This window comes from Dunckerocampus dactyliophorus, chromosome 3, assembly GCF_027744805.1.
Source record: "Dunckerocampus dactyliophorus isolate RoL2022-P2 chromosome 3, RoL_Ddac_1.1, whole genome shotgun sequence".
NCBI classification, from domain to species: domain Eukaryota; kingdom Metazoa; phylum Chordata; class Actinopteri; order Syngnathiformes; family Syngnathidae; genus Dunckerocampus; species Dunckerocampus dactyliophorus.
Genome location: NC_072821.1, coordinates 13871118 through 13897595, shown reverse-complemented (window position 1 = coordinate 13897595; position 26478 = coordinate 13871118). Strand labels below are relative to the sequence as shown.

The following is a 26478-nucleotide window of genomic DNA, read 5'->3' as shown; positions in this document are numbered from 1 at the left end:
TTGTTATTGGGTTTCCAAATATTCGCTTCGTCAATATTACCTGTGCAGCAGAAATTGTGTCTGTATTTTTCATGTCAGGTTTTATATATATATTATATATATATATATATATATATATATATATATATATATATATATATATACATATATATATATATATATACACTCCTGATCAACAGTTTACACCATTTGAAAAATTGCAAGAATTAACATTTTGCACTGTTGGATCTTCAACTTCAACAGCTAACTGCAAAAAGAAGAAATGGGAGTGAGACAAAAGCAGCCATTAAACTAAAATAGGCTGTTTTCAGCCGATCAAAAGTCCATCACTCCAAAAAACCCTGACCCCCCACCCTCAATTAGAAATAAAAGCACTCAGTAATAAGTCGCTGCGCCATTCTTGTTAATCTCTGCTTGAAGTCCCGTTATTGCGAGCCCGCCCTCTCCTTTACCTGCCAGGTGTGGCAGTGTGGCCCTTGCAACCTAGCCGCCAAGGAAAAAATATAAGGCGCATGATGTATTTATTCTTTGAAGATTTAAGACCAATGTTGCAGAGTAACACGTGGCTGTACGGCTGTATGTGTCCTTCGAGACCCAGAACGTATAATGGTGCGGTTTTTATCGGGCTGCTGTTTGTGTGATTGAGGAAAATCATGCAAGGGTTTTTATTGTTTATCAAGCAGGCACACACTGTTCATATTTGTTGCATTACATTAAGGTTTGGTTATTATTAATTTACACGCATATGTTATACTGTGCAGTGTGTTTTGCTGACAGTTTGAATCCTACAAGGAACCAAATTTCAAGTTAGTCTTTCCACATCCCAAAAACATGCATGTTAGGCAGGTGTCTGTGCTCTTGGCGTATGTTATGTGTAAATGTGCGTGTGAGTGGTTGTTTGTCTACAGTATGTGTGCCCTGTGATGGACTGATAATGAGGACAAGCAGTATAGAAACTGGATAGACGGATGGAGGTTTTATAAAGACTCATATGTGTTGCTGCTGCTTGTGATATACATTACTCATCTAGCAGCAAAATACAGTACTTTTTAGCTGGTAGCCTACACCTATTTTTACAGTATATACACCACTGTGGCGAGGACTCCTCTGTCCATCCAGGGGATCCAATCTAAAGTCCGCAAAAGCCCACCTCAAACCATCCATCTTCAGAAGCGAAATACTACCCCCCTTCAAGAGATTACATGGCTTGCTTCCCTTGGGACTAAATAGGGAGTCTCTGCTCGGCTGTCTCCTGTCAGCATCTTTCCTGAGATCCTTTCCCTAACCACTTCCTGTTGCCATCCTTCACAGTTACAGGCTACACCACCTCCCTACTTCTTGTTCGCTGCTTGACTGATCCCCTTATCCGTGGGCCAGGATGAATGACATTCAGGAGGCCACCTCGCCTGCCACCAGCCTTGGCGGTCCAGCAACCTGCGTCTCCAAAGTAGAGCTGCGAGTGTCTTGTAAAGCTCTACTGGACCGAGACACTCTCAATAAGTCCGACCCGTGTGTGATCCTCATGGTACAGACCAACGGACAGTGGACAGAGGTGAGGGATTTTTTTTTTTCCATCTGTCTGATCAATGAATGCTTCATTCATGTGAGGGCTTCTCACTGTACGACTAAAATAATCTGATTTTAGCTGCAGTTTAAAAAGTCATTTGAAGGCGTTTGAGTAATTCCAAGTCAAAAGAACAGTCCGGGGAGCGGTCTGCCTCTCACCATAAGTCAGCTGGGATAAGCTCCAGCTTCCTCATGACCCTGAATGGGATATAGTAGAAAATGAATAAATGAATGGTTCCAAAATAATACATGCATAATACATGCATAATACATACACATACATACACATAATGCAATGCACCCTGAACAGTGCTGTTTTTCATTTTACCTTCGCATGTTAATCCTGAAAAACTGTCCGTTTTCTGGAATCTCCTGTCTCATTGTATACTAAATATATGCTATACTAAAAATGCATATACAGTGTTTTTACCATTAACACAGCTGAAGTTAGCTTAGCATGTTTTAAAATATGTTGACAGTGATAGGGAATACCCAACTGCTGCATGCAGCAGAGAAAGGACAGGAAAGGCTGGCAAAAACAAGAAGTCAAAATTAGGTCAAAATGCAGTGGAAACTTGCTTAGCGTATGCCCTGGTTAGAGTGTTTTTGGTTAATGTCCAAAATTGATGCCAAAATTTTTCCCCGGTTTGCGTACATTTCCCGGTTGGCGTACAAAATGGCACGCATCTTGTCGTGTTATTAATACTCTGTGTGAGAGCAACTGTGTTCTTAATGTATTTTGTTTATCACAAAACAGCGATTAGCAGATTGCTAACACACAGAAACAGGAGCCGGAAGTCAGCTCTGTTGCCCGTCTATGATGACATCAGTGGTTGACTCTGTCGTTCTTGGCTAACTAACACAGTTATGCCACAAGTCTTAAAATAGTTTTGCAATTCTAGTTTTACATGCATAAAACAATTCTAAATGCATATCAATTAGAAATGGAAAGGATAAATGAACATTTAAGGTGACTTTTACGTTCATTGAAGACGTGATTGTCGGCTAAGACACAATGTGGCAGCGAGATCAACACCACCTTCGTCATTTGCAACGCGTTATTTCTTGAATTCACCATGTTTCTCACCATCTTTATCAAATGCTGGTACTTGCAACTTTCTTTGTCTCAATTTTTGGTTACTTTGCAGCTGTTATCAAAAGAAAAGCAGTGACTTGAGGTGAGAAACACTATTTTAATTCAAGAAATTTTTGGCTTCCTGGAACAGATCAATTGGAGTTCCATGATTTCTTGTAGGTTAGACTACGTTTCAGTGAGAGTCAGACCTTCTGGAATGAATTAATGACGCTGACCAAGGTTCCACTGCACTACAAAAACAACGGTCTTTTCTCAAGCTCCTGAACCTTTCTTCCTTTGCAGTCTCGATGCTCAGGAAGAAAATAGCGATTCACATTTTTTTGCAGAATCGTGCAGCTCTACTACACTACTGCAGTAAATCGTACAAAAACTAGTCCAAGTTTCATTCGTAGAAAGATGATATTCTTGTGGTCTGGGGGGAACGTTGTAACTCTAACATGCAACCAAGCTCCCCTCAAATATTGGCAACATCCAGCATTTCTTGTAGTTTTAGGAAGCTGTTACATTAATATCATGCTCTTATGTAATATTTTGCCCAACTTTTCATTTCCTGCTAAATTCCTGTCCGTGCATGTTAGTTTTGAATAAATGGTGTAGCTGTCATGCAAATGTGATTGAGTTGTGCTCCAGCTTAAAACGTTTATTTTCTTGGACTGCTCCCAGGCTGATTTGGAGCGTGGGAGGCGAGTCTGTCATTTGCCTGTTAAGTCATGAGCAAGAGCCAAAAAACAATGAGGAGATTCATTCAATTACAGTGTTATTTTTTCCTGTAACTTGGCATTTAAAAAGTCACGTCCTTCAAAGGAAAATGGAACATTGTAAGTGTAACTTTACCTCTCTCTATATGAATGTGGGATGTTGATATGCTATTTTTGGTAGTGATGATAAAACAAAAAAAAAAAAAAACACTTGATAGGCAGCCGTGAGCAGTTATGGATTTTTCTGTTGTAATTTGAGTTCTGACTTGACCTGAGTTCAGTGTGACACGCTATCTATCTATCTATCTATCTATCTATCTATCTATCTATCTATCTATCTATCTATCTATCTATCTATCTATCTATCTATCTATCTATCTTTACAGTTCAATTTCCTAGCAGAACTGATTAAAGGCAGCTTTCGTTTGCCACAGCAGCGATGTGTCTGTAGTTGTGTCTGTAGTTGTACAACAACATCAGCATCCAAGTCCCGGGCACAAACTATCCTCTGTTGCCTAGATTAAGTCTCATCAACAAACAGACGCATCAAACTCATCCCAAATCTGTCCATCCAGATGGCACAAAGAGAGGGGGAGGAAAGAAATGATAAAGACACATGGATCGGACGATTGAGGAAGAGGATGCCAAGACTTTGCTGTTTTTTTCTTTGCTTTGTCAGTTTAGCTTAAATGGAAATTACAGGGACATCCACAGGTTGCATTTGACAATTATTTGCATGGTAGTGTTTAGCGCATCTGCTTGCCAAGTGGTTCTGGGTTCAAATTTCTAATCGGATGTCTCTGTGTGGATGGGCATGTTCTCCCCATGCATGCATCCAAAAACATGCACGGAGACTTGTAATTGTGCGTATTTGTATACAGTTGTTCTTCACCACCAAATTTCGCAGATTCGCTCAGAAATAAATCATGCTGTTTTGCGGTAGAATACGGCCTATTATTAGTAAAAAAAAAAAGAGGCATATTTAAGCAACTGTTACATATAAAAAATGGCTAAATACAAATATAAGGCATTCAAAAGACGCATTCAAAAGACGCATTCAAGACGTTGAAGATCTGTAGTATTCTACACTGGTACTAGGTATCACACAACAGGCACAATAATCCATAATAAAAATCCCTAATAAAAACACAGACTACCTTTGCGGTCATAACCCACGCCAAGATGAAATTCAACTCTAAACCCCTGATCTCACTTCCTGTCCACCACTTCTTCTCCCCTAGGGGACACATTTATAGTAACACACACAAACACAAAAGTCTTATTTATGTCTTAAATGGCTTATTTAGTCATATTAAGTCTACTATATTGGGTAATACGAGTGTAAAAGTGACTGTAAGGGTGTAATTTCATGTCTAGAGGGCTCTAATAAGGTTAAAAACATATTTAGAAGGCCATAAAAAGGTTTTCTATGCTTTAACAACTAGAAAATATTAGATTTATAAATATGGACTCCTACTTCGTTCACTTATCACGGACTGTTCTGGAACCAATTACAGTTCTTGCCCAGTGATCACAGTCAGTTAAAACAGACTGAACAGGAAAAGCGACAGAGAATGATAAATGAATGAGTGATAGCCAGGCTACTTCCTCACAACAGTGAAGTGGCCGTTTGTTCCGTACCAGACTTCAACCAAACAGACAGGAGAACATAATATTTCCAGCCATAAATGTGATTTCTTTCTGACTTTATTTTGCTAATCAGTTGTACGGAACATGACTCTGATGTCATTATGGATGACTGCCAGACTAAAACAACATTCAGAATCAATAACAGTCAGCATAGAAGCTTGGAAGCACCAAAGATTTGTCATTTTTGTGCTGTAAAAACACATTGTTGTCTTGGGGTAGAGACCGCCATGAAGGCCAAACTATCCTAACGTGAATCAGCATCAACGTGTACGCCTTCAAATGTGGGGCTGCATACTTTGGCATTTTTATATTTTTTTATTTTTGTAAAAAGGCTAAAAAAAAAAATTACATACAACATACAATAATCTATTGTTCCCAGACCCGACCGTGATAAGTGAATTTCTGTGAAGTAGGATGCCTTCTTTACAAAGCAAATATTTTTGTAGTTAGGGCATAGAAAACCTGTTTACAACCTTCTAAATACGTTTTTTTAACATTATTAGAGCCCTCTAGACATGAAATAACACCCCAATAGTCACCCTTACACTAGTGTTACCAAATATAGTAGATATAATCAAAGAAAATAAGCCATTTAAGACATTAATAAGATGTTGTAGGGGTGTCACTATATCTCGTGTCACGAGATCTCGTGAGATTCAAATTTCATTTTCCTATGTCTCGTGACAACAGGGCAGCCAGAAGCCAATCAGATTGTGAACTTTGGCATCGTGACTATGAATGATAACGCAGTAATATGGAAGTGGCAGTGTGCAAAGCATTATTGGAACCGCACATTAAGTGCTTAACGGACACCATAGATTTTGCAATTCAACCTACATCGGAGTTTCCAATGTCAGCATCAGCAAGGGATGTGTAGCTGTTTTTTCTGTCATCAAACGTACCGGGAACCAAAAATGGCTAGTAGGGACAGCTGTTGCCAAGCAAAAGTAAGTAGATATAATTCTACATTTGATCAAAGTTACTAAAGATTTGTCAGATCAAAGCACGTAGATGTTCGGACTTGTCTGCAACATTAATCACAGAGAGGTTCTATTTACGCTTGTTATATTTGGCTGAGTGCACTTTACAAGCACCAGCGATCATCGCTTCATTACACACCTCATACGTACAAGTGATCTGTGTTGACGATTTATCGACATGGTTGCTATATTTAGCGACTAGTGGTGCACATTAAAAGTAAAAGTCAGGAAGTATTTCTTGCTTGAAGTATTTCCTTGAAGTATTTCCGTACAATGCCGGTCTGATGCGGGTCTGAAAGCTGCAAAAAACCCTCCACAATGCAGCTCGACAGACCCAAGAAGGCAGAGCTTGGACACACTTCTCTGTTGCCTGGCAACACCTCGCCTTCCTATTGAAACCAAGACGGTTTGACTCAGAGAACACACATAGTTATCCAAAGTGTGGCGCAGGGGCCATCTGTGGAATGTGGCTCAGTGCAGAAATAAAATAAACAAAAACCCTGCAAAAGAGGAAAAATAGAGCAAAAAGGCACAATCTAATTAGAAATACTAACCCTAACCCTAAATAAAAAGGTTGTTTGTCCAGTCATCGTTTTTCATTGTACTTTTCTTAAAATGTTAAAATCTCATCTCGTCTCGTTCTCGTGGACCCTGTCTCGTCTCATGAGTTGGGTGTCTCGTGACACCCCTAGTGTGTTGCAGTATGGACAGGAAATGACGTTGGGTGTTCAGGGTTGCGTTTTAGCTGGATTACGGCCACAGCAGCAGCCTGTGTTATTATTAGGATTATTATTGCTGTTTTTTTGTGCAATCGGCCAATGAGAAACAAGTCTCAAAAGACCCCTGGGCCGCACTTTGGACACCTTGGCTCTAACCCACCCTCTAACCAACTTTGTGGTTACCGGTAGTAGTTTTTGGGTTATCATGTTAACTAACAAACATATAAAAAAAGGGAGATGAAAACATTGTTAAGCACGAAAAAATATCAAGATAAATATCATAAAAACTTGACTTTTAGTCACAATGCTGGAGGAAGAAGTGAACGTTTTTAAATAAGGGCCACAGTAAAAACACAATTTTTCGTACTCATAAAAAATAAAAACCTACAAATAATAGCTAGAATTTAGAACATTAAATGTGTGAAATGTGATTTCTTATGAAATCTGCAATATTGTTAAAATGACTAAGTCACTAAAACACATTTTCCAGAACCTTAGACAGAAAAAAATGATACAATTCAATGAGACAAGCTTTTTTCCCTCCATTTTCGCTGTTATTTATTCATTTGAATTTGCTATAGCATTTTGGTAAACAGGTCCACATGACACTCGCCAGTGATTTGACCTTGTGCCACACCGGACAGTATGGAAATATTTATGGATTTTTTTGGGAGCGCAAAAAGCTCCAGGATGGAGCAGATGGGGCATCAGAGAGCTCAGTTTTCTAGTCAGTGAAAGGCAGACATGGATGTTTTCCGTGTGCTCAGATTGAATGTCAGAACTCCCCAATCTCCTCTCATATCTTCCTCTTACCAGAATTTCACAATGTTCTCTCTACTGTGTACGCGGGTCTTCCTCAGTGCTAGTACATTTGTTTCAAGAATCGATTTTCTAGCATCCCCGCTCTTTTGTGACTATATTGTTCTGTTCCAAACCAAAAGCTTTCAGATTTTGGTGATTCATGAAAATAAAATGAGTGTCTTTCCTCTCAGTTGGACAGGACAGAGGTGATCAAGAGCAACTTGCACCCAGTCTTCGCCAAGGTTTTCTCACTCGACTACTACTTTGAAGAAGTTCAGAAGCTGCGATTTGAAGTGTACGACATCCACGGTACTCATAGCATCGGGACGCGTGATGATGACTTTCTGGGTGGTGTGGAGTGTACGCTTGGCCAGGTACGTGTGCGTGTTATAACATGATATTTATTATTGTAGTTTGAAATGGGCAACTAAAATGATGTAGGAAAAAACCAAGGTGTTCTGGTAACATTTACTCATAAATCTTTTAGTTAAACCCGACGTGTACAAAGTGCGGCCCGGGGGTCATTTGCAGCTTGCAGCCTGTTTTTTATTGGCCCTCGGCACATTCTAAAAATAAAATAAAATAAAAATAAAAAAAACATCAAAAGCTGTAAAAACAGAAAAAAGGCGTAATGTTAAAGAGAAAACTTTGAAATGTCAACACTAAACAGTAATAATAATAATAATAATAATAATAATAAAAATAATAATAATAATAATAATAATAATAATAACACCATACAAATAACACAAAGCTGACATGCAAGCTGTTCTACATGTCTTGGTTTGGTCAGTGTAAAAAAATGATAATATCAAAATCCTTTCCTTTGAGCTTTCTGTATGCTTTCTGTGGAAAACGTTTGGACACCCCTGATCTAAGTGGTGAGTGGTGAGTGGTGTTTTGACAGACATTACTCATTTTCTTCCTGTGCTAAATGCAGATTGTGGCCCAAAAGAAGATGGTGAAGCCTCTACTTCTCAAGTATGGAAAATATGCGGGCAAGTCCACCATCACGGTAGGTTCTACTAAACTTATAACTTCACTGTTCGCATGGGACACTTTGCCGGGACTAGTAATATTAGAGATGTGAGAGTCATGCTTCAGGTGCTACCACTAGCTAAGTTAAAAAGGACGCCAGGTAACATATCATGAGGCTAAATTCCGTTATGTTTAAAAGGCAAAATGAATTGACTTTTAGTTACTACAGTGACTGAAGAGAGTCTGTGGTGAGCAGAAATCTCCGTGAAATATGCGCCAGAGAATCAGTTTTTCAGGGAGTAAGAGAGGCCTCAAATGTATTATAATCTCTTAGGGGATGCCCACTGTGCCACACTTTTCAAACCTGACTTATGATATGCAAATTGGTCTAACATAGGAGGAAAAAATACCATTTACCATTTACCATTAATTGGTAATTGGTTCATTAATTGGTTCTGGACCAATATTAATAAATGGAATATTTTTGTAGTTAGAGCATAGAAAACCTGTTTAAAACTCTCTAAATACCATTTTACCATTATTAGAGCCATGTAACAACACCCTTATGGTCACCTTTACACTCCTATTAGTCTTTGTTTACGCAACAACACTAATGCGCAGGCTACGGGATCACTGCAGGGACATAAGGGACGGCCACCGCTCATAGCAAGCTAACTAGTTAGCCGCCAACTTATTTGTTCTAAACTTAAGAAAGTGCTTCAAATGGAGTGGAGAAGAAGGACAAAGTAAGAAGCCCAAAATGTACCACTTCCACACGGAATGGGAGGATAACTTTTTTTCCACTCTATCATGTCGGACATGCCATGGCTGACTACATACAGAGTGTTAGGTAATGTAATCTCTGTCTCATCAATGAATATTATATATTATCATAACATTAGTGGTTTATTTGGTCTCAAAAATGTTGACAATAATATCATCTAGCTTCAATTGTGGGACAATAAACATTTCTAAACGCACTTGCAGTTTTGTGATGCGGTTAAATAAAAAAAGTTTGTCCAGTCCGTCTCGCCTCGTTCTCGTGGACCCAATCGTGTGCATTGTCTCGTCTTGTGAGTTGGGTGTCTCGTGACACCCCTAGTAAACAAGCAACCTTGTGAAATATGAATTTGTGGGTTCTGTCATGTTACGGGGCCCTTTCACAGTGTGGGGACCAAAAATAATGCACCATAATATGAATGCAGGAGCCATTACGCATTGATCCATTTGGTGTGTTTTCATTCACTGTGTGTGTGTGTGTGTGTGTGTGTGTGTGTGTATGGTAAGTTCTCTATCCCTTTAAGAAAACATTACATTCATAAATTGAGGCCCCCAGTGCTCTTTCACGTCTTGTTTTAAATGTCCAGCAGCAACTGTTTTAATTAAAAAGTTTAATTAAAGGATTCCGTATCAGCAGTCGAACAAAGGACAACCTTTATAGTAGCACTTTTTAAGAAAAATGAAACCATTTAAATAATGTAATGGATTCACATCATTGCGGACAATATTTATAATTTATGCTGAATAACCTTCATGTGCAAAGTACCTATAATACTGTACATGTGAAATCTGTGATATTTTGGGTGTTTAAAAAAATCTGGCATATGCCCAATTTAATTTTCCAGGTGCTTGTCTGCAGCCACAACATCATCCACTAAAAATTATTTGTACCGTTACAAGTCCGTTTACACTTTTATAGGCTGAGATCATGTTCGTTTCTTTTCATGAATGGCTGAAGGTCATAAGTACGAAATCCTATTGAAAAAACCCTATCTCCTGTCAGGTGCACGCAGAGGAAATTTCTGGCAACAATGGCTACGTAGATCTCGCATTCTGTGCCAAGAAACTTGATGATAAGGTGAGTGGAGCACACATTGACCCACACAAACCCACACAACCCACACAATATAATGTGATCCAATCCAGGAACCTTCACAAATAATATGCGTACATTGCAGTGACGTGCAGAAAGATGAGGCAGAGCCGGTCATCATGAAAAATACAAAAAATAACAACTGAGATGATAACATAAAAAATGATCATTTAAAATTTTAATACTTGTGTATTAAACTGTGTATAAATGTATTTTCTGTATTACACCAATTTTAACATTTTCTTAAAAATCGCTGAATTTGCACATTTCCTGATTAAATACAGGGCAGCAACATGAGATGAGGCTGCGGCGAGCCCCTCCTCTTGGCTTAAGTGCGTTGACTTTGATGGCCATTTCTTTTTGTCAGCATGGTGCCAAAAGATATTCTACACCATGACATTCTACATTTTTTTTTTTTTTTCCGAAGGCATTATTCCAAAAAAGAAGGTAGAAGGAGCATACAGGCAATTTAACTGTGATGTTGTGAAAGTGCTTCGTGTTCTCAGGAGGAGCGTCAGTGCGCCCAGCTCTGATCATCCCAGCAGTACAGGAAGTGGTGAAAAAATCCTACATATTTTACCTTTTTTTTTTTTGCAATTTACAGGCACTCTGAGAGTGGAATGGAAGCTGACACGTGTATGAAGGCAATGATTGAGCTCCTTGATAGGCCATCCCCCTACAGAGCATCCCTCCTGCGTGTGACATTTGCTTCACATATCCTTATGCTACTAAAACGCTGGAATTTGAAAGAATCCACTTGCTTAACTTATTTGAAAAACAATCAGGTTTAGAAAGCTGCGAGCGTATCAGCGTGAAACAAACAATAGGGCGGCTTCTGTGCCGTGTTGTCTTGATGCTGAATAGTCACCTAAGATTGAAAAAGAACTAGATTCCATCCCGAGTGATGAAAAAGCCATCTCTATATTTTTTTGAATGTCCTTTTTGCTGATTTACAATATTACATCTTGCCGTTTCATCAAGTATTAATATTAAAGACGAATGAATGGATTCACGCCTTACTTATCACAATAAATCAGATGAGTTGCTGTGGCATTATGATGTTAGGCACTTGTTTCTTCGCACAAATTGGTTCCCTTATTACCAAGTGAGCATCATTATAATACCAAAGTTTGCTAAGTTTAGCTGACTGTCTTCTTATGGCTACTTTTAGCAGAAAATACATCATGTAAGCAGGCTGAAAACATGTCAAATGGTTTCTGCAAATATGATTATTATTGACGAGAAGTCAATACGAAAGAGCTGAACTGACAAATATGGAGCAAGACAGTTTGAGGGTGTTTCTTTGTCCTTTGTGTTCATTTCGTGATATCATTGATTTTTTTACCAATGCAGTAACAATGTTGATAACCAATATCAACCAATTATTGGTTGATCTACAACCAATTTACAGCATTTTCACAAGAGCAAAAAAATAAGAGACTTCCCATTTACAATTGACCGAATATAAGACGACCCCTCGTTTTCGAGATCTGTCAGAAATACAGACAAAAAAGACCGAATTAATCTTTTTTAAACGATGTTTTCAATGTCACTGAAATAACAACCTCCTTGGATGTCATATTTCCTAGCTGCTTGGCAGTTTGATCACTTTTATAATAATAATTATCATCATAAAAATAAATAAATTGATTTCTATAGCACTTTTAAAATATACTCACGACAAAATTAGCAATTTACAGTCGGTGTATGTTAAAATAAAAATCAACAAAAGGAAAAAGAGAATACGGAATTAAAAACTGGGTAGTCCAGTGTGAAAAGCAGTTTTGAAAGGTGGGTTTTTTGCAGTCTTTTGAAGGTTGTAGTTTCCTGACATGTGCGGATGAAAGGGAGAAGACAGTTCCAGAGGGAGGGGGCGGGGACAGAGAAGGCTCGGTCCCCCCAGGTTTGGTACTGGGTTCTGTGAGGATGAGACAGCTGGTCATTGTTAGTTGAACAGAGGTGTCTGACGGGAGTGTGAGGGGTGAAGAGGTCAGAGAAGTAGGAGGGGGCCTGGTTGTGGAGGGCTTTTGGGTAGGAGAAGGATCTTAAACTGAATGTGGTGAGGGGTGGGGAGACAGGGGAATGGGTGAGATGCAGTTATTGATGGATATGAATTGTTATCTGTCGGTGAGGTATGATTTTATCCGGGAAAGTGCAGTTCCAGCGATGTAGAGGGAGTTTTCCAGGCAGGAGAAAAGGATGGAGTGATTTGTACTATTAAAATCTGTGGTGAGATGAGAATATTTAGGTGGCCAGAATCGCCGGAGGTTATTTGTGACTTTAATGAGGGCTTTTTCGGTGCTGTGGTGGGAACGGAAACCAGACTGAAATAGATCGGAGAGGTTGTTGTTATTGAGGTTGAGCAATTGTTTGACTGGAGACTGGAGAAATTACTGATGATTTCTCTTTACTTTAAAATTAGCATCATAACCCCTCCTCTAATATATCCTCTAACCTTTGAGACACGTTTTTCCATCAGGTTTCTGTATCACAGCTGCATGTCTCCAGGTCACTGGTGTGCATGTGAGATAGGAAAAAAAGATCTGACTCACTTGGAGATAAGTCATTTGGCCCCATCTGCTGGATTGCATGTGGGTGATTCTCCTGAAAGGGCTACCAGCGAGGGTGTCGCCACTTTGAAGGGCATGACACACTGACTGCATTCATTTGAAGGTATAGCCATATGAACATTCACTGCAAACACATAAACAAGGAAACAGTGTACTTTCTTCGTGTCTGTTGTGTATAAAACACGATCTGATGTCAATTTCTGCCCATTTGCGCAATGCCATTTTGTGATGTGCAAAATTTGGCACAAAGACGATTAAAGAAATACAGTGGAACACACGCTTCAGCTGCTGGGACCTCACTGTGCACCAAACGCATTTTGCTGCATCCAAACCACGTACACCCCCCTCCAAAAGACTGGGAACCCCTGTAAGTGCAGGTTTTGGAGGGGAGTGTACATGGACCAAACTCCGACAAAACGTTACACCTCGTTAAATCTGAACAGCGTAGTCCGCATACAATGTAACTTGAAGTGAATCGAGGAAGACCATACGCAAATGAGCGTCGGCATCGTGAACTTCACACGATTTGCGTGTTATTTCTCCGATTTTTCATCAGTAATTCAGACAATAACAAAACTGACACTGATTCAAAATAAAAAAATATGGTGTAATGTCCATGATACGCGTAACGATTCCATTTTCTACTGATCAGTTTTTTTCTAATCAATACAATTGGGGATCTATTGTTTTATATCATGTTTCTGTTCATGTTCTGTCAGTTTTTTTCAAAAATTGGACTAGAAAACCCACGCACGCACGGGGAGAACATGCAAACTCCACATAGCGATGCCCAACAGAGATTCAAACCCAGATCTTCCCGATCTCCTGACTGTGTGGCCAACATGCTAACCACTTTTTCAGCCATATTCGGGTCAATATAGCAGCTCAGACCTCTGCCAAAGTTAATTGTGGTTTTACTTGGTAACATAATGGCACTGGTGCCGACGTGAATGGTAGTAACCAGACCGAAAAACTAAATAGATATTGGTTGGTTCATTTTGGTTCAGTTTCTATGAAAAAGTAAAGCAAGTAAAGTCCGGAGTCAACGGTTGTGACGGTGCTATGCTTGACGTTAGTTTTTCACCTGCACAGATGACGGTGAGCATCTAGCTAAAATGCTCGGTCAGAAACGCTTGAAAGTTTGCAGACTCAGCCACCAGTAACAAGTGCTTGAAGGTGATATTGTGCAAATAGTATTGTGTAAGTTACTTAATTCTGCTCAAGTAATACACAACTCTTGCATGTAGGATTAACTAGGATTAATAATGTTGTTATGGTAACCTAATATCGCCACAATTGTGTATCATCTATCAGTTTCTCCTGGAACTGTGTGGAATGCATGCACTGAAACAGCGGACTGTATTCTTTCAAGGTGCTGTAAAACCATGCCATTGTTTTAGACAGTCCACGTGTTCAGTATTGCTGCTGGTTTTTGTTGGGATAATTTGTTGTGAATTGAATTTCATATTGCAGAATTTATTCATTTGATGCAATTGTATTTATATTATTGAATTATCTGTGATAATTTGACAACATTTGTATAGTTGTTTTTTTTAAGGTTCCGGTTCAGGCGCTGCTTCAAAAGTACGCATTTGCCACTGACGTCAGAAAAGAAACCAGCAAAACGCAAATGTCAACCAATAGATGATATTGGAAAAACCACACACAAACACAACATACTGTAGATTTAACCCAAATAATAATAATGAATTATAGTCATACGAAACACAAGTCAACATGAAACAAAAAGCCTAACCCGGTAACACAAATCTTAACACGTGGTACATGCAGATGATTAAGACAACTGTTAATTCTGGGGTGTGACACAAATGTAAAAAAAACATCCTTTAACAAGTGCAAGTGCATTTTTGTTTGCTTGCCATGTCATTTAAGACGTAACTAGATGAAGTGGACAGAACAAACCAAACCAACTAATAACAGATCCAACCAACTAATAGCACTTAAAACCTTGTCTTGGTGCTTGCCAGAGTGATTAGCTACTTACTGAAAGCCCAATGCATCAAATTATAATTGCAAAGACTGGATAAATTAGATACACAAATTATGTTCACTTAACTTCATTTCAGTGCTGTAAATGAGATGTAAATGCTTGTCTTTTACCATCAGACATAGTTTGCATGACAATGCCAGGCGGAAGGAGCAGTAGTTCCTGTCGATATGGTGCTACCAGATCCTGCAGAAGCATGTTAGATTGAATAGCCCTTATCGCAGGTACTGTATCAACAAAATGAGATCCCGTGTCACATGTGCATAGTTCTGTCACAGAGATTAGTCATAAAATGAATATTTCCCCTAAAATTGTAAAATGAGTCAATATGCTGATATTTTTAGCTCATTCTAGAGTCTGTAACGGTGGTATTGATCTGCCTCTGACTATACTAAGTCTGTTCCATGGAGGATTTAGACAACATTTACAGTACATGTTAATAAAAAATATAATTAAGAATAATAAAGAACATACATTCAAATCCATTGGGCAAAGAGCCAATTGAAACTGTTTGGAAGAAAGAAACACATAAAGTTTTAACTCCTGTCCAATCATATGATGAACCTGAATTGACTTCCGCGAAGAATAATCTAGTTTTCTGGCACCAAAGGATGACTGATGATGTTGCTAATTAGGTGTGAGTCGTCATTATCACCTCAACCTGTTGTTGTTGCTGCACAGAAGAGTTCATTACGAAATATCCTATTTTACACATAATGACATCTGTCCGCTGATCATTCATTCTGCTGCTGTAATTAGCTGGAGATTACATTTTGACTTGTCTGATCGTTCCGTGCTGCCGGTGTCGCTGCCTGGCCGTTGCCATGACAGCAAAGAGAGGATGCTGCGGATGATTGTTGGCTCTCGTTCCTCAGGAGATGTATCGGGCTAATGTGGCGGGAAATGCAGCCTTAACTGTCTCATTCAGAAGGACAAGACCACGCGCACACGCGCACGCATGATAAAGAACGTGACCGCAAAAAATGTCTGCAACATACTCGTGTATCCTTTACTCACACTGCTTCTGTCAGCGAAGGCAGCACATATTAATAACAGTCTATTTTGAGGCTGTTTTACATGCAAAAAAAATAATCATTCACGGAAGCTTCCCATATTGGAAATGCAAATGTAGGCGCTATAAGAAGGAGCAATTCAGTGAAGTGTGAGGTGCAGACAATGATCAGTGGCTTTGTATGTTAACTGGCATTTGGAGGCAGAAGCCACTGTATTAAACAATGATATCCACCATCATTTAGCACTTCTCCAAATGAGGAGGCACCTTGCGGTACAGCCAACGTTTCCGCTTTTTCTCTCTGACCTTTAATCACAGACACAATTTCATCTGTCGCCGCAATCAGCGACTATAAATCAGCCGCAACAAGTCTTCTTATGAAATTTGGTGGAGATGAGTGGCGTAATAACTCATCATCATTTCAGCCGTGTGATGAGTATTGGAAATAATGTTTTAGTTTAGAGCAGAATGATGAATGGACAACATTAGAGGAATGAACAAGTGTTACATTTGATTTTCTGTTCTTTCCAGTCATTGTGTCTGTCGAGCTTCATGTGCTCTTTCAGAACAGATGGGACGGTCATTTTCTGTTTTTTTCTGCTTCTGCAGGACCTTTTCAGCAAGTCAGACCCCTTCTTGGAAATATATCGTATCAATGATGATGAGACCGAGCAGCTTGTTCACAGAACGGAGGTAATCCCATTACCTTCACGATTCATCCTCAATGATTGCTTTGCTTCATGCGATATCTTCCTAATCAATCAGGTGATTAAGAACAACCTGAATCCTGTTTGGGAGCCTTTCAAGGTGTCTCTCATATCCCTGTGCAGCTGTGATGAGGAACGGAAGCTGAAGGTAAAGGAATAAAAACAAAAAAAAACACAATAGGTTTTCTTGTTTTTGCAAGAGCGGGAAAGTATGGAAAAAACACGACATATGTAGCATTTGAACACAAACACGCACAGCGACAGCATATTAGGTACACATGCTAATCGAATGACATCCAGTAAAAGAACTGTGTCCAGAAGTCTGGTAGATGAAGCATAATAACGTCCGGGTTTGGTAAACACTTTGACTCAATATTTTTATTATTATGGTTGTTTACTGTGGTGTAGAACTGCTGAAGGTCATATTGCCAAAGGTAACCAAAGGTAACCGTTACATTACAACCAACTCATTTCTATATCACAATGCAATAATAATGCATTTTAATACAGCTATACAGTGGATCCTCGCACATTCGCGATTCAGCATTCACAACCTCACAAATTTGCGGCTTTTTGCTAAATTATTTATTTATTTTGTCTGTTTTTTTTCTCTAAAAATAGACCGTTTTTTCACAGAAAACACATCTCATTCTGTCGGTAATTATTTCTAAATGCGTGATCATACGGGTAAAATGCACAGCATACAGTACATGTACCACTGTTACAAAAGCCCACTTTTTTACGTTTATGTCCTTACGCTTCACTGATAATGTTTTTTGTCAAGCGTTGAGCGTCGAGCGTCGAGCATTTTGTTTGTATGCACTGTGAGACGCAAAAGTGAAACTTTGGCACCGTGACGCCGATTCCATCTGCTCATTGATCATTTGGTGACTAGCTATTCATTTTCTACTTTAAAACGTGTTCAATAAGTACGTGAGACATGTTGAAGAGAGACGGGGGGAGATGAATCTAATCTAATAATTACAACAGTCACTCTTATTGCAAATGTTGATCTGTAATCGGAGGAGAATGTCAGCGTCAAGCTAGCAGGAGGGTCTGGAGGGGAAGGCGGCGCGAGCCATATGTCAAAAATTGGCATTTTTATGGGCGTCTCAATTATTCGCTGATTTTCACCGGTGATGCCAGTATGAAAAGCGGGTACCTACTGTATTCAATCTGGGTTAGATTGGAGGATTAAGGAGAGCAAATATGACAAACATTTTGTTAAATTATAACCTCTCTGACAGTGTCCATCAAACTGAGCATAATGATCCTTCATCTACTGCAGAGGTGTCCAAACTTTTCCCAGCGAGGGAAAGGGATCAAAATCAAAGGATGCGGGGGCCACTTTGATATTTTGTATTCTGTATACCAACCCATGTTGCTATGCTAACAAGTTATACTGTGCATATATTTGAACAGAAAACAGCCTGCATGTCATCTTTGTGTCATAGGTGACAAAGTGTATTGTTACCGTACTTTTTCACCACGGCTCGTTTTTCCATTTTTGCTGTTGTTTTGTAATTTTACAAGTATTTCAACAATCTTCTTGGAATTTTTTTCATAACACTGTGACTTTAGTCGTATGATATTTTGACTTTTCGTGTCAGGCTTTTTTTTCTCATCATATTATGACGTTATGCTTGCATTTTTACATGAACCTATCATAAAATGACTGCTCTTTTTCCATTTTCTGATGGTTTTTGTTAGTTTTCTGGTTTGTAATTTATTTTTTTGTAATTGTAAGTGTCATAGAATCTTTAAAATGTGCAGAGGGACGATAAAAAAAATCAACCACGTGCCGCAAAAGGCCCCTGGGCCACACTTTGTACACCCCTGATCGACTAGAATTGTTCAAACAGCTCTTGTATTGCATTCAATTGGTCATGTGTCCCTAATGTTGTAACCTGTGAGTGTATGAGTTCAAATACTATATGACTATATGATGTTTTGTGTTGTTATTTTTTTGATACATCACTTGTAAGTCTTTTGATTGTGTACATAATAAAGAATTTGAGTGTGTGCGCTACAGTGCCTCGTGTGGGATTATGACTCCAGAGGGAAGCACGACTTCATTGGCGAGTTCTACGCTACTTTCAGGGAAATGCAGAAAATCTCCAGTGGAAATAAGGTCAGTCAAGCAGAGGCGGAGAACAGACAGTTATGTCACATCTTTATACATTTGCATCTCACAGAACAACAAGTTGTGCTTGAAACATTCATCCATACAGTATGTGCACTTGTGTCGGATGCTGACATACACTCACCATGACTTCATATATATATCGAATTTATACTGGATCAAAATTATGCATACAGACTCAAATATATATTATACATACTGTACATTCACCAAAATATTTTAATAAGTGGTGCGAAAGGTCCCCCAATGTATTTGAACTAGGGCTGTCAAAAATAACACGTTAACGGCGGTAACTCATTTTATTTCATTAATTCCGTTACAGTTTTTAGCGTAATTAACACATGCGGACCAGAGCAAGCATGCCTCTCTGTTATGACGGCAGACGGGATCACAGTGGAGCGTCCCCACACTGTCACACAGAGTCTGATGCTCTTTTATAACTTCATTCTGACGTGAACACATCAAAATTCCAACACCATATACTGTATCTTGTAGCTTGATTGACATATTCAGTTCATTTAGAGCTGTTAGTATCATTTTATATATATATATAATACAGTATATATATATATATATATATATATATATATATATATATATATATATATGTATGTATAATACAGTAAAAATGTTCATATTTCAGACATAGTTGCTAATGGTGATTAATCATGATTAATTAATTAATGTAATCTGATTAACATTTTTAATCATTTGACAGCCCTGATTTTAATGTGACAAGGCCAAGCCATATTAACTCTGAGTGTGTGATTATGATCGACTGTGGCGGATAGTTTCTCTTTGGCATGATAAAATATTTTTTCAACAACATTCACTGGATCAACCAATGTTATACTAACAATGGAAAGGCCAGTGAAGGTCTCCTCCAGTAAAATAGCCTACAATTGAAATGCCATTCATAACCATTATGAGTTGACAGCATCTGTGCCTGTGACCACAACCTGTGCACAATGTGTTCACATGTCCCCTCACTATGTTTCTCTTGTTTCAGGTCTCGTGGGATTGTGTGAATCCCAAGTACAAACAGAAGAAAAGGAATTATAAAAACTCGGGAGTAGTCATCTTAAGTGATCTCAAGGTAGGACGCGTGCTTGACCGCTCACCCGCCTAAACATTAGGTACACCTGCACCATCTTCTGTAAGATAAAATTCTTATACACAAATGACGAATGCAGCGCACCTGATGTTTTCTGGATTTTGTCATGCATTCCTAAAGGATAAATGAGGATAAATCCACGCTTATTTAGTTTAGAATTTAGTTGCTGTTCAGTGTACTGTAGATAAAGTACAGTTTAATTAACTTCTCCAAAGCATATACAGTACCATCTTTAACCCATGTTATTTGAATATTTGTATATAATATAATATAATATAATATAATATAATATAATATAATATAATATAATATAACAGAGTTAGTTAAAGTTAGAGATAAAAAAATTTGATTAATGTGATTAAAAAATAATGCACTAAATATGACGGTGCGGATGGTTAGCATGTTGGCCAACACAGGAACAGTCTGGAGATCGGGAAGACCTGGGTTCGATTCTCCCTTGGGTATTTCTGTGTGGAGTTTGCATGTTCTCCCCGTGTGCGCGTGGGTTTTCTCCGAGTACTCCTGCTTCCTCCCACATTCCAAAAACATGCATGTTAGGTTAATAGGAGACTCTAAATAGTCCATAGGTATGAATGGTGAATGGTTGTTTGTCTATATGTGCCCTGCCATTGGCTGGCGACCAATCCAGGGTGTACACCGCCCTGTCGCCCGAAGTCAGCTGGGATAGGCTCCAGCATACCCCCGTGACCCTAATGAGGATGAAGCGGTATAGAAAATGGATGGATGGATGGATATGATTGACAAATCATAGTTGTTGCAGTTGCAGACTTATCATCTCTAAAGGATTAATATGGTCAGGGCATCTATTACAGTGGAGGTCACTGAGGAAAAAATATGATCAAGATGTTTGTTGTAGTTTCTAGTTGCATATGGAAAACTGCACCACATCATAGTGACAGGTATTTCTAATATATTGTTTCATGATTTCACTTTAAATGTAAGAAAAATGCACTTTTTACTGCAATGAGATGATGTATAAGACTTGATGTAAAAGTGTGTGCTGTAACCTTTCTTGATAACCAGATGGTGAGCACATACTCCCACCCGGCGATTTATTTTTCAGCAATGAATATTCTTCCCCTCACAGCTCCACAGAGTTTACTCCTTCTTGGATTACATCATGGGAGGATGCCAGATTCACTTTACGGTAAATAAAGATGTTTTCTCGCATGTCTGTCTTTTAATTGGCTGCTGTTGTTTCTTGCTACTTAGGCATGTGGACATCACACATTAAGATAAGCGCGATGTTTAATAGCTGGCGTCGTGTAATCATCTCTGCTATCTAATAGTTCAACTTTGACACGCTGCACACTCACGCAGATGTTTTTCCCTTGCTAGTTCTTACTGTAGGCAGCAACATGGATTGAGTTGAGCCTCCTTCAACTCGTGTCCTCTCTTGTGCGCCTTTTCAATCATCAGTTGGACTGCCGAAGCTATGAATATTAATGCTGACCACCGCTGCAGTAGATAAAATTTGTCAGAATCAGAACGGTGCGAGCACTTGTTCTCAATCTGCGGGGGCGTATAAAGAGCAACTTCTTGGCCCTGATCACATAATTTATTCGGCACATTTGTGGATCACTGACGCTACCTGACACAATCGATAAAGAAGAACATTTGCGTTTGACCCTTTGTTTTTCTAAATGCCACCCTCTTTTACTTTGCCAGGTCGCCATTGACTTCACAGCTTCCAACGGAGACCCCAGGAACAGCTGTTCTTTGCATTACATTAACCCCTACCAGCCCAATGAGTACTTGAAGGCTCTGATTGCCGTGGGCGAGATCTGCCAAGACTATGACAGGTTTGTAACTCCTTTTTTTGTCTCACGGCAAAGATGCTTTGGTGCACACTTTCTAAGAGAAAGACAGCAACTGAGAGCTCCTTGTCTGACATTTTGGTTCAGGACATTAAAGCCAGACAGTGATGGCTCGGTACCGTTTGGGTGTGCGGTTTCATAAATGGTGTTAAGTTTTTGATGAAACTAGCGTAGTTTGCAAAATTGTGTTAAGCAATTGGAAAAAAACTGTCACAGCTGATGTGATGGGTCAGCGGGCCAGTCTCTTCACTGGACATTCATTTCTTTATTTACTGCGTCCCGAGTCAACCTTGCTGACAAATACAGTCTTGTTTATTGTCTGTGCTCTCTTAAGATCACTTTGAATGTGTTGAGCGTTACTCTTATGGTTGGTCCTCTGCTGGCACTGTTGCGGTATCGCTAGTGTAATTGGTGGTCTGGAGTCAAGACTGCTGATATAAATATTCTGGACACACTGCTTGCGTGATTCTATTTGGATTTTGGTCATTCCATTTTGAGAAATGATATGAGAAGGGTGGCACTTTGACCTTTAGATCAGCCACTGGCATTTAAATCCTGTTTTATTGGTACCTGCTTTGAAATGATTTCTCTGACATTTAGTGGTTCATTGTAGCATAACTGTTATATATTGGAAACAAGTGCAATTTTTTCTGTATTATGAGTTCAGTTCTTGTCGGATTTTTATCGGCCCACAAAAGACATTATGCTGATCACGGGGGACATATGGCAGATCAACAAACTGTGTGATTATTAAATATGTCAAACGGGTGGACGATTGCCATATAGTGAAGTGCGGCTGAGCGGTGTAGCCAATGTTCAGTGCAAATTAAGTGCATTTATTACATTCCGAGCCATTGGACGTAGAAGGTTTCAATTTAGTGTCCTTGACAGCTGAATGGAATAACACTTTCAACCAAATGAAAGTGGACTACTTTTACTATTGCACTGTGACTCTTTATAATACATCAAGCAAAACTACAGTATCCAGTATATCAGTGTCACTTGAAAATAAACTGGTAATAAGCTGTGCTGTGATTCCTTCGGCTTAATGTTAAACGATGGCTTTCAAGTCAGTTAGTCGGCTGTCCTAACGATCATTTAAACTGGCTGAGTACACAAGGAATGATGTGACATACACATCTGCTAACATTAGCCCAGTTTATATTTCATACTGCATTTTATTCCTGACGCTCAGCTCAAAAAGTGAGCATATCTAGCGTATTCCCTCCGCTGAAAATCTATCTCGGTGGATCATTTCATTAGGGAATGTTAGCGGATCAGCGCTATCTTAAAAAAAGCCACTCCTGTTGTAGTGCTGCTTGAATTATTCTTGCTCCCATGTCCACTGGTTTAATAAATGGTAAATAATAAGTAATAAAAGGTGACGCCATCTCCGGATGAGTGACACAGTGAAACAGTGGTGCTTTCATGGCCCATTTTAAGATGAAAGTGTGTACATAACCTGGTTGGGACAGGTTATGAGTTGAGCCTAAGTTACCACGACGATACAGCCGCTTTAAAAGAGAGCGGAACAGGCAAGCCCTGCTTTACACGCAACACAACTCGCTAACTCACTAAACTCGCTTCGCAGAATACCCCTCAGAGCTTCCTGGTTCCTGCGTGATAGTTAAGAGACAGATGACGCCATCTGGGGGTGGACAGTTCCATTGATGCCATAATAACACATTCATCCCGCCATCCATTTTGAATACAGTCATCCCTCGCTGCATCGCAGTTTGAAGCATCTCTCCCTCACTCTATCACGGTTTTTCAAATATGTAGTAATTAATAAATGCTTGCTGTTTCATGGTTGAATGCGGTCTGTTATTAATACAAAGATATTCATATTTAAGCAAATTGTATGTATTTCTTGCCTAAATTGAGCATTTTCAAGCATATAAATGGCCGAAAATACAAACATAAGGCATTCAGAATATGTGATACAGTATGTAGTGTATTATCTGTGACTTGTGTGGGGGCTGTGAAGTGGTGTGTGTGACGTCAGATCGCTAGAGTCGACTGTGTTTAGATGAGTGTTAGCAGTGTGGAGATTGCAGTGACTGGCGTGGGTTGTGACCGACAGCATCTCCTCTGTGAATGTTCACTGCATGTGTGTATTCTGCTTGTTAATAAAGCAAATTAAGCGCGTTGTGAGCCTCTCTTTAATCACAAACAGCGGCATTACAGTAGTATTCTACAATGAGACAATAGCCACCACAGGAAGTACGCCGACAATGCTAAAGTGTGCGTCTATATTATGTCTTTTTTAAGTCTAAGATGTGGTATTTTCTATTACTATATCTACTATATTGGGTAGTACGCGTGTAAAAGTGACTATTGGGGTGTTATTTTATGTGTGGGGGTTCTGATAATGCTAAAAACCATATTTAGAAGGTTGTGAACAGAGTTGATACTGTATGCTCTAACTATGAAAATATTCCGTTTATAAATAAGGAATCATACTTCACGGGCATTCATGTATCACAGTCACTTCTAGAACCAATTAACTGTACTGTTTATTCTCATGATGTGTCATTGGCTAGTTGGAGTCTATCCCAGCTGACTTTGGGTGAGAGGCGGGTACACCCCTGGACTGGTCACCAGTCCATCGCAGGGCACATGTCGACAAACAACCATTCACTCTCTCAACTACACCTCTGGACAATTTACAGTCTCCAATTAACCTAACATTTATGTTTTTGTAAAACATTTAGCATCTTAAATTGTTTAAAAATACATTTCTGTCTCTTGGCTTTTATACAGATCCCAAGTCAGCCCTCTACAAAGACAAAGCAAAAATCAACGCTGTATTTTTTGTCTAATTCTGCTAAATGTGTCTGTCCTGTCAATATGACATATATACAAAATGTACAAATTCAAGTAGTGTTCAACTATATTCATTCCAAAGTTCCAATGAAACCCGCTGAGTCTTTTTGTTTAGGCTTTTCTTTAGGTTGATTATTCATCTGCACTGTGACGCTCGTATTAAATTCACCTGTCCTGTCATGGTCCTTCAACATCTGCTCTGCCCCTCGTATCTCCTCAAATTAGCTCTTTTCTACATTGTGCGTCCCTTCCAACTGTGCTTCATTGTCTCTTAGTCTCTGTGCATTTAAATTTTGTTTAGTCTTTGTCTGGACGTCTTAAGTTGTGAGTGAGTCTACTGTGTACTTGTACATCTTTACACGTTTTGCTTCCACATAACTTTATTTGCCTATCTGTAAATCCATTCTTTTTTGAGTTGTTATCCGCACTTTCAAAGCGCTGTGTCTACAAACTATGAGTTGTTGTGACAGTGTACCCAGTATGCAGTATATGGTACGTTCCCATCAGTGTGGTGTGCTATTTATGTTCGCCGCTACTGTTTGTACTGCACAGATGTGACTCCATGTGCTTCCTCGTGTGAATAACTATAAGGTTTATTCCCAGCATCTGTTGCGGCGATGCTTCCTCTGCTTTGCTTGGATAGTAGGCTCGTTACCCCGAATAATGCCGTAATGTGAAGTAACACAACAGGAAGTGGAATCAAATACTGAACTTTTGTTTGAAGCGTCAAATAACCCCTTTGAGCTGCATGTTGCAAATAATTATTAAAATAAAAACCAATGTGAAAACAAATGTTAGTCATCAGGAAGTTGTCATTTAATGGGAAATAATTCATCACATGACCTGTTTCAGAGGAAGACCTCCTCATCTGTTGAAACTAAGCCATCTGAGGATTAACATCAGCTTCTGATTTATGCAGATCCCCTATTGAATATCAGGGTAGGGACTGTCTGGCTAATTATAGCAACCCAGAGATAACGCTGGAGACAGTGAATACTTTCCCCATTTAGCTTCAACTTAGTGTGTTTACATGGAAACACGGGAGCATCAGCCATGCTGCGAAGAGTGTGGGCAGCCCTTCCTTGCAAAATTGAAATTGTTAGTCAGGTACAAAACGTGGGCAAGGATACCTTTTAGCCTTTAGTGAATAGAGGTGATGTGGGCTTTTAGAGTCCTTGCAGAGGAGTGCATGATGGAGCTAACATGACAAGCTTTTGTCTGTGTGGGCAAATGCTCGTTTACCTCGCTGAGAGTGCTATTATGCTCCACGTGCTGACAAAGTGGGATAAAAAAGACCGGCGTGCACATCGCAGCAAAAGCCCCTATATAATGGAAATGATTTGTCAGAAGTGGTCACACGCATATAGATGCATATAGATCTGTAGAACATGTTAGATTATTCAAGGTATCTGCTTGGAACATTATCAGTAGAGATGTGTGTTCGTGAATAGGAACGGGCCGCACTGCTGAGAATCCCTTATCGTAGTGTAACAGTCATTACAGCAAACATCGCCACCCTTATCAGTGATGCATGCTGCAAATCCTTCATTTGGTTGCCATTAGCAGCCAGTGTGAATATTAGTTATTTTATGGGAATAGTCACTTTGTAAATCATATTGTTCTCCTGGAAAGCATGAATAAAGACACTAACAGACCTGCCAACCTTGAAGAAATTTTGTGATTAGTCCCCCCTGCCTCTCACGCCCCGATACTTCACCATTTGAGAAACACCGTCCTCTAAGTTGTTCATAATTCATAATTACCAAGAAAGAAGGTCTTATGTTGTTTGCTACCAGAGAGGTGGCACGCGCCAAGGAAGAGCCCATTAAATTTCAAATTCTAGTAAAAATGCCAATTGACTATAGATTTTTCCATAAAGCAGGAAGTAAGTGAACAAAC

General features: G+C 39.3%; 1 protein-coding gene across 1 annotated transcript in view; it reads left to right on the top strand.

Moving 5' to 3' along the window:
* The window catches only part of cpne7 (copine VII), a 44507-nt gene that overhangs the window by 1316 nt on the left and 16713 nt on the right, over positions 1-26478 (top strand). Inside the window, exons 2-11 of the mRNA XM_054770760.1 lie at positions 1312-1552; positions 7702-7884; positions 8451-8525; positions 10272-10346; positions 16561-16644; positions 16717-16806; positions 18691-18789; positions 19811-19897; positions 21024-21083; positions 21605-21738. Coding sequence (XP_054626735.1) covers positions 1379-1552; positions 7702-7884; positions 8451-8525; positions 10272-10346; positions 16561-16644; positions 16717-16806; positions 18691-18789; positions 19811-19897; positions 21024-21083; positions 21605-21738 — 1061 coding nt within the window. The 5' untranslated portion in view covers positions 1312-1378. The remainder of the gene's footprint in view (positions 1-1311; positions 1553-7701; positions 7885-8450; positions 8526-10271; positions 10347-16560; positions 16645-16716; positions 16807-18690; positions 18790-19810; positions 19898-21023; positions 21084-21604; positions 21739-26478) is intronic.